At 37.1% G+C, this 14,883-nt stretch overlaps 1 protein-coding gene across 1 annotated transcript; it reads left to right on the plus strand.

Annotated features, from left to right (window-relative positions):
- The first annotated feature begins 1,518 nt into the window (after positions 1–1,518).
- On the plus strand, positions 1,519–13,391 carry GPX7 (glutathione peroxidase 7). The gene is made up of 3 exons (XM_054833985.1): positions 1,519–1,992; positions 8,792–9,053; positions 10,789–13,391. The coding sequence occupies exons 1-3, from the start codon at positions 1,786–1,788 to the stop codon at positions 10,950–10,952; spliced, it is 633 nt and encodes a 210-aa protein (XP_054689960.1). The 5' UTR covers positions 1,519–1,785; the 3' UTR covers positions 10,953–13,391.
- The last annotated feature ends 1,492 nt before the right edge of the window (positions 13,392–14,883 follow it).

The following is a 14,883-nucleotide window of genomic DNA, read 5'->3' on the forward strand; positions in this document are numbered from 1 at the left end:
AGAAATCAGAGATGATCATAAAGCTGTAGGAAGTAGATTTTATAAAGTCCCTTTCCAGAGCAAAAACCTTGCTTGTCTCATATTGCAGTATGATGCCTCATTTTTCAGTCTCCTACCAAAACTACTATATCATTATGCCTAGAAAATTTAGAAGTGTATTGTAGATTTATTTTTAATTTTCTGGCCCCAAAATGCTTATGTTGAGTTGTTTTCATCGTTGGAATGATTTTTTTTAAAATTATTTTTAGGATTTGCTAGGTTTTTAAAATTTATTTAAATGTATATACTATATTAAAGCCATATTCTCTGTTTCCAGCTGTCTCTGAAGAAACTCTAAAGCTTCTTAATTTATTTATAAAATGAGGAAATCATACTTGACTGTCATCTAAAGGAAAGTTTCTTGGTCAATACTACAGGCAGGAAAGTATACAGAAAGATAGCACTTACTTGTGGAGATGAGAACTTTGGATTCTTAGCACAGTGTATCTTCCGCATAGACAGCATAGTAGAATATTTTCCATTTATATATTTTTGTGTTTATATATATATGTCATTATTTCTTGATGCTGGATAACTACTTCAGATGAAACACATAAAAACATGAAAAATCTCCAATGTTTAAAAACTGTAATTAAATATTTCAACTAGTTATACATGGCTCCTTCACTTACAGTAATACCACTTATGCTTGAATTACCTAACCAAATTTAATCAAGATGTCAAAGATCTACCAAAACTCAGTTAAAAAAAATAGGATCAAAGTGAGATCACAAAAAAGCAATTTGCCCTTCAAAAGATAATTTCCAATACACCTTGAATGTGCTACTTAATTGTTTTCTGTAAATCACTACATTTTGCTTTTCTTTGCCAAGAATTATCAGAATCATAGGCATGGAAGACCAGTTTCTCAGTCCAAGAAGAAATCAATGGCCATCAAATGCTTTCTATTATTGTTACTTTATATATACAAATCCTTTTCTTCCAGCGGGCGTAGTAGCAAATAATACAAATAGCTATTATTCTAGCAGACAACCCAAGAATGGCATCAATGCACTCAGTGCACTGAAGCAGTGGTTTGGATATGTATATCTGAAAGCTTTGGAACCAAATTCAGTTCCTGATGCTTAATGCCTCTTTCTTGCTTAAAACCCCTTTGGTAATGTGGTTTCTCCCAGATGACACTGTGAAGACCGGTGGTCTGGCCACTCCTCGCCAACCAGGTGCATGCAGAGGCGAATTTCCTGAAGGCTAATGGTGCTCCGTTTCACACGATACTGTGCACGGCAGGTTCGTAATTCTGTTTTAGCTGACTGTACGCTGTGACTCTTGTTCAGAGCACTTGCATCAGTAACCACTAGCAACCAAGCCACTGGTATCCTTTGACATTAAACCGTAGTTACGAGATGCTATAGTTAGTATACTAAAAAAAGGTACTTGTGAATCCATCAAAGATCACAATAACTCTATCCCTTATTTTCCTAGGACATAGTTAAAGCAGATCTCTAAATCTGACACTTGCGTTATTACTGTTCTTGAACCAACCAGCACTTTCATTCTTCATGCACCCATAAATGGCCTTACTTCATACACCACTACCACCACGAAATACTCAATTTTAGAGTATCTGAATCCTTCATAAATACATCCTCCTGAAGTCTGGGATGGACACAGCTTCTAACCCTGTGCAAAAGCCAGACTGTTGCAAAAGCTCCGTTTGCAGCAGTCCTTTCTTTGCGGCAGCGCTTTCCCATCGTGGCAAGTGTTTGTGCAGCACAGCCGCGCAGCATGCTAGATCCTGAGGGCACTGTGGAGCACAAGCCTTCCTCTTCTGTCCCTAAAGTTTTCCTCATCCCTCTAGCCATGCTCCTTACAATTGCAGCACTCCTGCTCTTAGCATTTTCCGCTACGCAGCAGAAAGAGCCTGATTTTTACACTTTCAAAGTTGTAAACATCAGAGGCAAACTAGTCTCTCTGGAGAAATACAGGGGCTCGGTAAGTCTGCACGGAGACGGGCAGCTCTCACCCTGACTCACTAACCAGCCGGTCCTTGCATGTCTGCAAAACCCAAGTGGGGGTGGAGAGATTGTACATTAACTTGGTGCACGGATGCAGCTAGATTTGGGTTTATGAGTCTTCTTTAACTGGTCTGGAGCGTTCCCTGCATGCTCCCTTTGATACCGCTCTGTAGGTTCTTTGCAACTCTTTAAATAAAACGTTTGTAGTCTAATCTCTGTGCGTGTTGTCCGCGTCTTTTCCCTGTGCGGGCTGCTGCCTGTAGACGTGGCAGGCACATTCCCTGCCTTTCATTCATCAGGATGAATTGCACTGGGTTGTGGCTATTAAATTTAAAGCTCAGGAAGTTTCTACCTTTGTGTAACTTAACTTTTGGAGCTTATTTCTGCCTTTTAACTGCATGACTTTTACTAAATTATTTTTGCCTAAATCTCATTCCATTTTAATGTTCTGCATTAAAAGAACCCAAAAAGATTTAATCAATGGCTAATGGAGTTAACAGATTTCACCATAATTAGTAGAAAAGCGAGAGACATGATTAATTATTTTAATATCAGTGTATAGTGAAACTGTAGCAACATCACGCTACTCCCCTTGTCACTTTTTAATGTGACAGAGCAATATGAAGAAGGGCATGTAGACACACATACACTTTTATGATTTTTTTAAAAATTTAATTTACATATTATATTAAGGAGTTCTAGGCAGAGTTTTCCTTCCCATTTTAAGAACAATTTCCTTGAATGTAACCTGATTTTTAATTTTTTTTAGTGGTTTGACCATCTAGGAAAGCTGGTCAATACCTGTAGAAGAGTGAAAAGGGGAGTTAGCACACGGGGTGCATAATACTATAAACTCTTATAGCCACATTCACAAATTACAGAAGCTAAAATCAGCATAAAGCCCACAACTGCTACCCCTCGCACTCAAGTGACACATCTTATGTCGTACAGCCAGGTAGTCCAACAGCTTCACTGCTGCCCAAAAAGGCAGGCATCGCTTCTCACTTTCACGCTTATTCTCCAGGTGTGTGTTTCCCCCTCCTCAGGCACTTCACTGAGGTGTCTGAGCTCACTAGAACACAGCAGCAGGTCACTAGAACATTGGCAGGAAGGCAGAGAAGGCCCACGGGAGGAGATATAGAGTTTCCTGAGCTCAGTAGAAAGGGATACTGGTAGATTTGGACCAAATGAGAGGTCTGATTCTTACCTGGTCAAAGTCCTCCCCCCATTCATAATTCAGGTAGAGCAGAACTGGTCCAGTACACACTCAAGTATCTATATTGGAAAAAAACATGGAACCTATGTAATATTAAGCAATATTTGCTTTTTTCTAGGAGTTCTTTCCAAAGGCTCTGTCAATAAATCCTGTTATTGGGGCATGTTTTGTCTGCAGGTCATCTGCAAATCTGTCTGAATAAGCAAATACCACCTGTAGCTTCTCTATGTCAGGGCCAGAATCCACATGGATAGGAGTAAAGGGGGAACCGGGAGGAATTCCTTACAGCCACCCTGCAAAGAGCTGTTCATCCCCTCTGGCACAAGCTGCAGAGCCTGCCCTTGTATCTCATGAACACTCCAGGTTAGGGGTGTGTGTCTGTATCTCCAGTGGTGCTCTAATACCAGGCTGTCCTTGAGGCATGACTGGTTTCATAAGGGAGAGCTTTAGAGCCATACCTTGGAATAGGTAATGCCATCGGTGAATGGTGCTCCTTGATCTCTGCTGGGCCATATGGAATAGCTGATTCCAAAAAAACAGCTTCTGTATGGAACAAAAAGATTTGCATTCAGAGAGCCTATTAATGTTCAGGCTAGCTGCTGTTTGATAACACATGTTCACAATTTTAAATAAAATCATAGCAATAAAACACATCCCTTTCTGTTATTATGTTGTCAGAACTCAGTATCAAGGTAGACAAAGGTTAATTAAAACTCCCATTTATTTCTTAAAATAAACCTGCTTAAATCTGCAGTTAGATAAGTAATGTTAAGATGCAGGCTTATCATAATATTTTAAAGCTATTAAAAGAAAGCAAATAATATATAAGTACTACGTATGTGCTGCTGGTGTTTTAAAGAAAGTGAGTCACTACTTAGCCCCTGGAACAATAGTCTGCTAATTGCTAAACCAGCTTTTCACAGCCTTAAGCTTTCTGGCAGATGTAGAGAAAACATTTTCTCCAGTTACTCAACTATTTTAGTTAAATAACTACTTAATTTGTAGTTAAGAAACTAACTGGGAATTGAAAAGATCCAAAAGCTTCCAAAATATATATATAAAAAGAAGTCTGCTAATTCTAAAAACACAAGAGTCACACTAAGTAGAAACAATCAGTGCAATTAATGACTTGCAGAATCTTTCTTCAATAACCCATTATTAATATAAATTTTTGTGTATTCAGATCATTGAGATCATTTTTCTTAGTAAAAAAGACTGATTGATATTATTTCATTTTCCATTCAAGTGCATCTTGATACAAAACACAAGTACCCTCCATTATATAGTAAGTAAGAAATGTACTAACAATTCTGAAATAACAAAAATGAAAGATATTAAGAAATAGATTTTTTTTTTCTGAAATAAATGTACACAGACACAACCTAACCTCCAATAAAAATATCAAAAATATATGAGGGAGTACTCCCTTTTTATGGTGGCATAAGAAATTATATTGCCAGAATGCTAAAACTTTGGCATACATGCTATAAAATCAAGTATGACATTACATCGACCTGAAAGCAGATAAAGGGAGGACTATTACGACTGAAAAAAAGAGTAGCAGAAGTGAAATAGATCAAAAAGCTGCCTGTTTTACTGTGTTGTGCAAGAATGCCATCCTCCTGTGCTTTTTCCAGGCTACCATACTGATGTTGACCCATCTACATTAAAAATTAAGGGCAGTGATGTGTGGTTGGGAAAAAAAAAATCAACAGGACCCAAATAAGATTAGTTTTCCATCTAATCTCTCTACCTAATTCGATAAAGGTTATATTTTATGATCTCTGTCAGATATGCTGTAAGAGGCAGTATTCTTCCCCAAAATAGTATCTATTTGGGAGTCAGAACTCCCAAGCATCAGCTGTTCCCTGCTGTGTTTATACCTATCTAGATATAATAGTACCTACCTACCTGCCTGCCTACCTACTTACCACACAGCTAAGTACAGTGTGCTGAGGTGTAATTAAGCAGTGTTAGTGCAGTGCTTTAGAAATCTTGAACCAAAGGTACTATAATAATATGAGAGCATTACGCACTATAACAATGTAAAGTATTATTTTACTACTGGAAGTAATGCTAGGCACTTTGCATCGCTGCACTCAGCAACCTGAGAATGTAGCATTACTGAATGTGTATAAATACAGAGTATAGCTACTTAACTACTGTAGAAAGTATTGCTATTTTTTCCATGAAGGTAACAACTCTCTGAGTTGGTTAATCTGACACTTCTGGCTGGTTCTTCCATCAGTCAGATGGAGCCAGTTAATAAACTCCAGGTCTGAAAACCTAAGTATCTACTGTCTCTGCTAAAAGATCCACAAAGGGTTACTTGAAGCTGATAGTAGATTCATAAATCTCTCCAGGGATGTTTTCCTCAAGGAGGTACACTGGTGTAAACATTAAATAAACCAAAAACTATTTCTGCAATGTTAAATAAATGAGTTCATTACTAGAATGCGTGGATTTTCTAAGCAAAGGGAAGGAAAGGACAGTATTAAGAGATCAGACAATGGGTAATACAGAATTCAGCTTAAATTAAGTACTTCTTGTAAGGTCCAGGATGAATTGTTTACACTGCACACTAGGTGGTGTACTTGACTTGCACTCTCAGAGCTTAAAGTCAGTCAAGAGGCATACTGAACTTAATTTAAGTCATTAATAGTTGTAAGAAGTCAAAGTACAGCCTCTTCATGAGAACAAAAAGAGTGATCGTTATTTATTATTAAAAAAATACAGAGCCCCAAAAAATCACCACATTTAATCACTTGTGGTACCAGACACTTTAGTGATAACTTGGTAAAGATTTTTAAAAAGACATTTTAAACATCCCTTATGAAATATTAATAAATCCTGAATTTTTTTTATTATATCTGTTAGTTATACTTTTAGGACATTTGCAATATTAAATTAAGCAGTTCAGTAGTAGACTGCATCTTCCTGAGGAAAAAAGAGAAGCATGATGTGTCTGCTATTCTAAGAAATGCTGCGTGTAGTTTCCTCCTATTTTGTGGGAGAATGTTTGGAAGTTTGCACCATTTGCAGTGTGAGCTCTTGTGCCTTTCCACCACCATGCTGAGTAATCACTGTTTTTAAACAGCTGTGAATTAAAATTTTTGTTTCTTTTTGAGTGAATTCTTTCAAGCCCTAACTTCAAAATCAAGTAAAAATTATAAAAGCTTATTTTCATTGTTTTCATTGGCAAGTCATCTCTCATATCTGTTATAATATGAACATAATACCTACACAACCTTATTTCCCCCAAACCTCCAACAATAAATTCTTACATTACCATTGTATTTGAGACTTAATTTAAAATTTCAGGTAGAGCTTGTAAATGTAGTCTGAATGAATGTGATGCATTGGGAGTTAGCTAGATGGCTCCAGATCATACTTCATATGCAAGTGTACAGGGATTGCTTAGATTGTATTCTGTTGACACACTAAACCACAAAGATTATATCAACTTCTCCCTTATAAGATGATCTGTCTTCCAGGGAGAACAGTGCCGCTCCGAAAGCACCTTAAATATAGTGATATACCTATACAAGGTACAAAATACACAAAGCAAGTGTTAATGTTTAATGGACAAAATGATGATCACCAACATCCCATTAGCTTTTTCTTTACTCGTTCCTACCCCTTCTAGGGATTTTATCTTAGTATCCCATACCTTACCCAGACTGTGGGCTTTTATATGCCAGTTTGTTTTCTGGCCTTAGAAACATTATACACATGTAGTCATTTATTTTTCATATATTATAATGTACTTGCTGCACTCAATTCATATTTCCTATATACTTTTATATTTTGTATAAAAACATACACATAGTAGTATGGAACAATAGTAACATTAGAATCCAAAGTTTAAATTAAGCAAAGCTGGTGGTCACAGACACAAAAGTATGAGACCTGGAGTCAGGATTTGTTACTTCCTTTTCTTGCCCTGCAGCTACTTGCTGTATAATTTGATCAGGTCAGTTAATGTGTCCAAGATTCAGGCTTTCCTCTTGTGGCACTGGGCCCTTCAGCACTGCTGTCTCACACTGACAATAATGAGAGCAACATGCCAGGTTCTATGAACCTTCCAAACCCTTGTAGAAAGATCCCATGTGAATAGCTACTGCTGTGGTACTAGCACTGGGGAATGTGTTGGCTACTTTGAATTAAAACTTTTTTGCAATTTGAGAATGAAGGACCGACTTCTGGGATGATGTATAATCTGTAGAAATCCACTGGATTCAGTGTAAACCACGCAGAATTTCGGTTCCCAAATCATAATGCTTTTTCTGCACTATGTCTGATTTTAATCTAGGTTGGTAGGAACATTTTTAGTTTTATAATATTTGTATTGTCTTATGACTCCTACAAATTGATCTGCAAAAAGGAATAGAATGTAGTTACATGTAAAAGAAACATTACTATAAAGTGCACAATGCTATTTTTATTAATAAAAAAATTATATTTATCTAAAGGATCTATGACATTCAGCTTTAATCCATTCTTAAGAAAACATTAGAATGGGCTCAATTTATGTAGAACAAGTGGCAACTCATGCTTATAAAATTCATAAGAATAATAAAAATTGTAAGTCTAAAATAAATTCTATAAGTTATTTAAGGATAAAATATCTCCAAAACCAATTGAAAGCTCTTTGTGGCCTTCAGAAACTGTGTAATATGTGTCAGCTCAGGGTTAGGTCACTTAATTTTCCCAACAAATTCTTGGTAGAATCTGTTCCACCATGTATTCTCCTTACACATGCCTTTATTTTCCCGTAGCGTTCATCTGTGTTTGGCATCTTCCTCTCTGCTGGATCGGCACAGGCAGATAAACACCTGGTGGCAATGTCCAAATGACACAATGCACACAAGGTCAAAGATGATCAGCTACAGGAATAACTCTTTAAAGGACAGTGGGCACAGTCTTCACTTCTAGGAATCTCTAATTGATGCAGTAAACCTTTCTGCAAAATCTATTGTCATTTTGTCACAACTAAATAGACTTACTCTAGACATGGTGGGAAATTTTACAGTCCATACTGCATAGACCAACCCAAAATCTTGTAATTGCTTCTGTCAACTTCCAGATCAAGACATCTACACTAGCAATGATAAATGGATCAGCCAGTTCTGTATGAGTACTAAATTCTGTACCAGGAAAGATGCTGCAGTACAGATGCTTCACTACAGATAAATGAACTACCAAATATACATTCATTTGCAATCTTCTTTCAAGGAACTTGGTATACCTTAACTGGATGGTCATTTCTTAAATATGCTTAGAAACTATCCAAAAGGCAGAACGGAGAAACATAGATTCTCTGTAAAGTTTGAATTAAGATTGCTTAGCAGTTTATTGATTATCTTCATGGTTGCCAAATGGGAATACATAAAGGAAATATTAAATCTTCCTATTGTGAGCAGGACTTGATGTAGTTTCAAACATAAGTGTGCAGTCACAGTTCTCTAGACATACTCATTTTTTTAAAATAATCTGCATCCCAGCCTACCTGTTGGAAAACTGACGTGCACCACATTTTTTAATCTCTCTTGTTCTTCAGGTGTCGCTAGTTGTCAACGTTGCAAGTGAGTGTGGATATACAGATAGCCACTACAAGGCCTTACAACAGTTACAGAGAGACCTCGGCCCATACCATTTCAATGTGCTGGCATTCCCATGCAATCAGTTTGGGCAGCAAGAACCAGACACTAACAAAGAAATTGAGAGTTTTGCGCGAAAGACTTATGGTGCCTCCTTTCCTATGTTCAGCAAAATTGCAGTCAGCGGAGCCGGTGCAATTCCCGCCTTCAAGTACTTAATTGGTAAGTAATCTGGAACATTGGAGGGTTGTTTCCCCAGTGTAGAATTCCTCTGACATAAAATACCATCCGACAGAAAAAATTATATCTATGACTGTGTTCACAGAATCGAAGAGCAGAATTGTCAGGCTCAAAGAAGTCAGAAGTCATGTAGTCCATCCTCCTGCACAAGGCAGGATTTCTCTCTCTGTCACCCATGATACCTTTGTCTAACCCTCTATAAAGATCTCCAGGGATGAAGACACTATGATAACAAATGCCCTGTAAAAGCTAGACTAATAAACCTCTACATGGAATACAGGTCTTGAAAGATTCTCCTGTATGCATACAACACCTGATCTTCCTTTTTCCACTTTGCAGTGTCGTAAGTGCTTCTCCTGTGACACGACTGCTGCAGGTTGGATTTTTAAGATTCAGCCTCCATTATAGCTAGCACTGAGACCTGAAGAGGTTTTGCTGGTTCTTAGCACACAGCTAACAAAATACACTGCAAAGCAGGATATTCTCTATCAAGGCACTACTTTCTCTATCAAGGCACTACTTTTCTTGCACTGAACAAAATCTCTAATTACCATTTAAATGCCAAACTAAAATGTTGGTCTTTATCCAATGTGAAAGAAATGTCTTCCAGCAATGACATATAATAAAGCCCAATATGACATGGTTATCACCTGAGCTGCATTCTGCAAGGACCATATCGCTGCTTCTCTCCAGCACCAATGTTCTCCCACATAGCACTGAATTTAAAAGAGCGTTGGTAGTATTATTTTTGGCTACCCCGAGCACACCTCCTTCCAGGCGTCTGTAATGCCAAACTTCCCTTTAATCTTCTTCACATCCTTCCATTTCTGTTTTGCCCAGCGGGGTTGTTACTGCAGACATGTCACATGAAACTTTCAAAACTTCTGTTTCCCTGTTGGTCCACAGGCAAAGGGAGGCTGCTGGAGGCAGTATATTTATGCAGCATGATGACAAGATAGTCAACAGTGTAGGTCTGGCTGTGTCTTCATGATACTTCGAAATATCTTTGGATTCCTTCTGAGATTTTGCCCAATGTATAATCAATGGAAAAAGATGCTAATTTGTCTGTAGCATCTGTACTTGTGCTGTTAATGGGATGAGGATCCTGGTCTGATTGAAAAATCCTGAATATTTTGTTAGTCATGTAGCTGAATAGTAAAGGATGAGAATGGGACTCATGTAAAATGAGTATGTGGTCATGGAAGGAAAAACTGTAGTAGATGAGGATTAGGAGGAAACTCCTGGAACAATTTACTTTGTTATTTCTTCAGGTACCACTTCTTGAAACATTCTTCTGAAGCATATGATACTGGCTGCTTTTGGAGGAAAAATTCTGGATAAGCAAGCAAATAATCAGTCCTGGTACAGCTATATTGTTATGCCGAATTCCATTTTTCTATCAATGCTCAACTGTTTCAGATTTATCTATATAGCACAGACACACACACATGCATGCACACACTTTAACACCGGTTATAGTGTTTTCTCCTGTCTGTCTGTCTCAAGCTTGGCTGTTTCCATTAGTCTCCAGGGGTCTACTGTCTAGTTTAAGCTCCTTGTCAGGAAATTAATCAGTCTGAACTCCCTTTTAATTTTACATTCCTTCTTCTGAGGGTAATGATCAAATTGACATGAACAAATGTCAGGAATTGGCTAACGTGGTTTTCTTTTCTAAGTTTCCTCTTTTTTTTTTTTTCTTTTTTTTTTCCCCCTGTAGATTCTACAGGAGAAGAACCAACCTGGAACTTCTGGAAATACCTGGTGGATCCCAATGGGAAAGTAGTAAAGGCCTGGGACTCTACTGTCTCTGTTGAAGAAATAAGACCTTATGTTACAGAACTTGTAAGGAAAATCATCCTGAAGAAGAAAGATGAATTATGACTTTCAAAAATCCCAACAAGCCACTTACATCTTTGTTGAGAATTAGAGCTGGAGTTTGTCTTTACACATTCCAAGAGAGAGTATATGGGTAAAGAGAAATCATGACCAGTGGAATTTATATTCATCATCCTAAGAATGTAGAAAACAGCAAGTTATCATGGTCAAAATAATTTAATTTTTTTCTCCAACTGAATTCAATTTGACCTTTCTGGGAAAGAACTCATCAGCAATTTTTTCTTTCCCAATTCAAGTTACTAGTTGTTGGTGACACTATAGGAAGTCAGGTCATGTATCTGTAGGAAGAAGGCTCAGAATAACAAGAATTTCCTGATTGAGATCTCACTGACATCTGCAATTCTGTTGGCATATTTTGATTGTGAACTGAATGAACAAATAAAAAGAGCATGACTGAATTAAGGCATGTGCTAGGAAGAGGGCCAAAACAGATACCTTCAAATCAGGCAGACTTACATAGAGATATGTCTTTCTAGTTACCAAGGCTAAATATATTTAATTTCATCTGCCTAGAAAGTCAGCTAAGAAGGGCATGGGGAAAAGACATCTATAAAACTTAAATGAAAGAAATGGGAAGACAAAGTCTCTGTAAAAATTCTCCAAAAGCTATGAGAAGATTTTCTGCATTTTTTCACCCATCAAAATTATCAGATGATATTTAAATAGCCATTTAAACATCTGTAGAACCAGAGTCTATACAAAATGGCTATTTCTTTCTCTATTAGCATTTTCCCTTAGAAGAATTACTCTCGCCTCATATAGTTCACGTTAAATTCATTTCTCAATTTATAACACCATCCGATTTTGCTGCATGTACAGACAAACATTAGAGAATCAACATTTTTCCATGAAAATAATTTTTCAAATGTTTAATTGTTGCATAATGTTACATTGTTTAATACCACATTAATGTTACAAATGTTTAATGGCACCTTTTTCAAATGTAGCACTCGGGCATCTGCTCAGACTTCAGACTGCAGAACTTCTTAGCTCATACTAAAATAGTAGCACTAACAATTACAGCCTTATTGTTCTTTGACAGAAACCCTTTGAAAATCTTGTCAGCAAGCACTCTTTATCTCAACAAAACCACAATGTACAGGTCCCCTGCTCTTAACCCTGGAATGCTTCAAGAAGAATCAAGTCTTGTGCAATTGCAGTATTATTGATGAGTGAAAGCTGGTTTTTTTGCTTTGTAATGCTTTTTAAGTAGAACAAACAGTATTTGTCCATATAGTTGTCAGTACCCAAGTGTACAAATAAGCCTTAATTGACCTGACCACGGTAAGAATTTTTTCCAACTCAGCACTGCCATTATAGCTCTTCAGTATCCAAACAGGGTCTAGTTGAAATCAAAGGCAATTATAATGGCATGTACTGGCTTGCAGAATAAGAGGGGAAAGAAGAGTACTGAAAAACTATCAGAAATAGAAGGATTGATCCTAGAGTACATTATAGTTCCCATGCTGTAACAGCTGCTGTCTCCTGAGGTCTCGAACTCATTCTATGGAGTGGTCTAAGTAAATAAGAGGTTTTTTAGTTTTTAGTTAAAAAAAGAAGGGGGAGGGAAAGAGAGAATAAAAGGAAGAAGTAACAGAAGTACAAGAGCAAAAAGAGAGCTCAAGTATGAAGGCAGAAATGAGAAGAAATGAAAAGACAGTTTGCAGCCAGAGAATCTTTGGGACAAACAGGGCATGGAAATGTTCAGATCATATTGATACTAATGAGTATGTTCCAAGCTATATCAGCTACTCCTCACTTGCAGAGTAACTTAAGAGTGCAGGAAATTGATGCTCATGGCAATTGATGCTCATTCTCACCTCTGATGGTGAGAAAAGTGAACTCTGTACAGTCCATTCAGTCAGTCTATTCTTATATGAATCACTCTAAGACAATGGTTACTAAGGATATCACAAAGAAAGGAAAATCAGGCCCAACCGAGAGTGTGCTGAGACAGAGAATCCAACTACTAGAAAAGGAGGTCTTTTATTACTCTATAGATTGTTTCTCTTTTCTCTGTCTGTTGATTCTAATGCAATGCCCCAGCATGCTGTCAGCAAGTGCTGAAGGGCTTAAAATTTTCTCCTTAGAAAGTATGTTTTTATTTTATAACTGAAGCCTGGCTGAGCCCAGACCATGCTTGGAAAGACATTTTAAGCCCTCTCTATTTCAATTTTGGGTGTCCAACTTCAAATAGATCTCTGGATTTACATAGATATGATCTTGCATTCTCTATTAGACAAATTCTAGAAGGCTAAAGAGATATAATGGCAATGATCAGTTGGAAAGGGTTATACTATACAGACAAATATTGTTTGTGCTGCTTTTAAAGGCATTACAAAGCACAAAAAAGCTTTCACTCGTCAATAATACTGCAATTGGACAAGACTAGATTCTTCTTAAAGCATCCTGGGGTTAAGAGCAGGGGACCTGTACATTGTGTTTTTGTTGAGATAAAAAGAGTTCATGCTGACAAGATTTTCAAAGGGTTTCTGTCAAAGAACAATAAGGCTGTAATTATTAGTGTTATTATTTTAGTATGAGCTAAGAAGTTCTGCAGTCTGAAGTCTAAGCAGATGCCTGAGTGCTATGAATAACTTAATACTGATGACTGTTAGAGTTGGTGTTCTTACCAGTTTGGCAATTTAAAGAGAACTAAGGTAAGTATTACACATCAAAGCTTTGAAACAACAAATTTGAACAGGCACATGATTTTGAGCACATAAGTACTCTCTCTGAAGTTAACAGAACAATTTTCTTGATTAAATTAAGCATGTGGCATATATTCCATCCTTTGTTGCACTGGAATCAATTTGTAGAACAAATGCTTTGGCCTTTTAATCAAAGTCACAGAGTAAAAGTAAATATCCTTGGCTGTAAATTAATTCATATCTAGTCATGCTATAAGTACTTCATGACTTCCTGCTCAGAAAAATTGCAAAGCAAATTGTACTGGGTTTAATTTGTCTGTTGAGACTATATAGATGGCATGCAGAGATCAGAAATTATTTTTTTGGCTCATGAGTTCCAAGACTGTTTTAATCTGACAGAGATCTTCCCTGCAGCAAGTCCCGAAAACTGTAAAACAGCTCTGAATATATAGCATGAGACTATTTTCTTTGCAGCTTGTCTACTTTGCAGAGAAAATATTAGTGTGCATTAACAGATGAGTACCTTTATGCATGGAGAGTGATTATCTGGATCATCTAAGACTTGATCTCTTACAAGGTGTAAACTCTTGGCATGTTGATTTAAACGCTAAACTAAGCACCTAGACGCATGATTGTATGGAGTCATGTGGCCCATGCAGCATGCCAGAGGGAAAAAAAAATACTTTTAAAGCCTAACTATAAGTTTAAAATTACACAGCACACTTTTAATATTTCAAAATTTTGTCTCATAAAAAATGTAAAATCAGGCCTACATATATACAAAGCTCTGTTTTGAAATGGAATATGCTACATCAAAATAGAGCAATAGACAGGAGTTTAACCCCTCTTTTTTGGGCATTGTAAGGAGAACAAAACCAAATAGCCTAGTTATCCTTACAGCCACCTCTGGTATTCTAGTTATATGCTGGGGACATTTCACTCAAGTTTCTATTGGGATTCTAGTCTGAAACTTCAGTAGTAAACCAGACACAATTTCTTTCTACTGGATGGTACCCTGTTTATCATTTCAAACACATCAGCATCTGGCTCAATAAATAGCTGACTATAGTCAGTACTTTCAGAAGACCGGACATCCCTTTGATTAAGCAAAACAAATTTTGTGCTACCTTCAATTATTGGATCAACCTATACACATGTAAATTTATACTGCACCTACTCGGAGAGCCAAATGAAATTTAACAAGCTTACCTCTGATACATTCACAGAAAGGGTCAAATAAGCAGAGAAAAAAGGTATTCTCTGTG

This window comes from Grus americana, chromosome 8 (genome assembly GCF_028858705.1).
Source record: "Grus americana isolate bGruAme1 chromosome 8, bGruAme1.mat, whole genome shotgun sequence".
NCBI lineage: Eukaryota > Metazoa > Chordata > Aves > Gruiformes > Gruidae > Grus > Grus americana.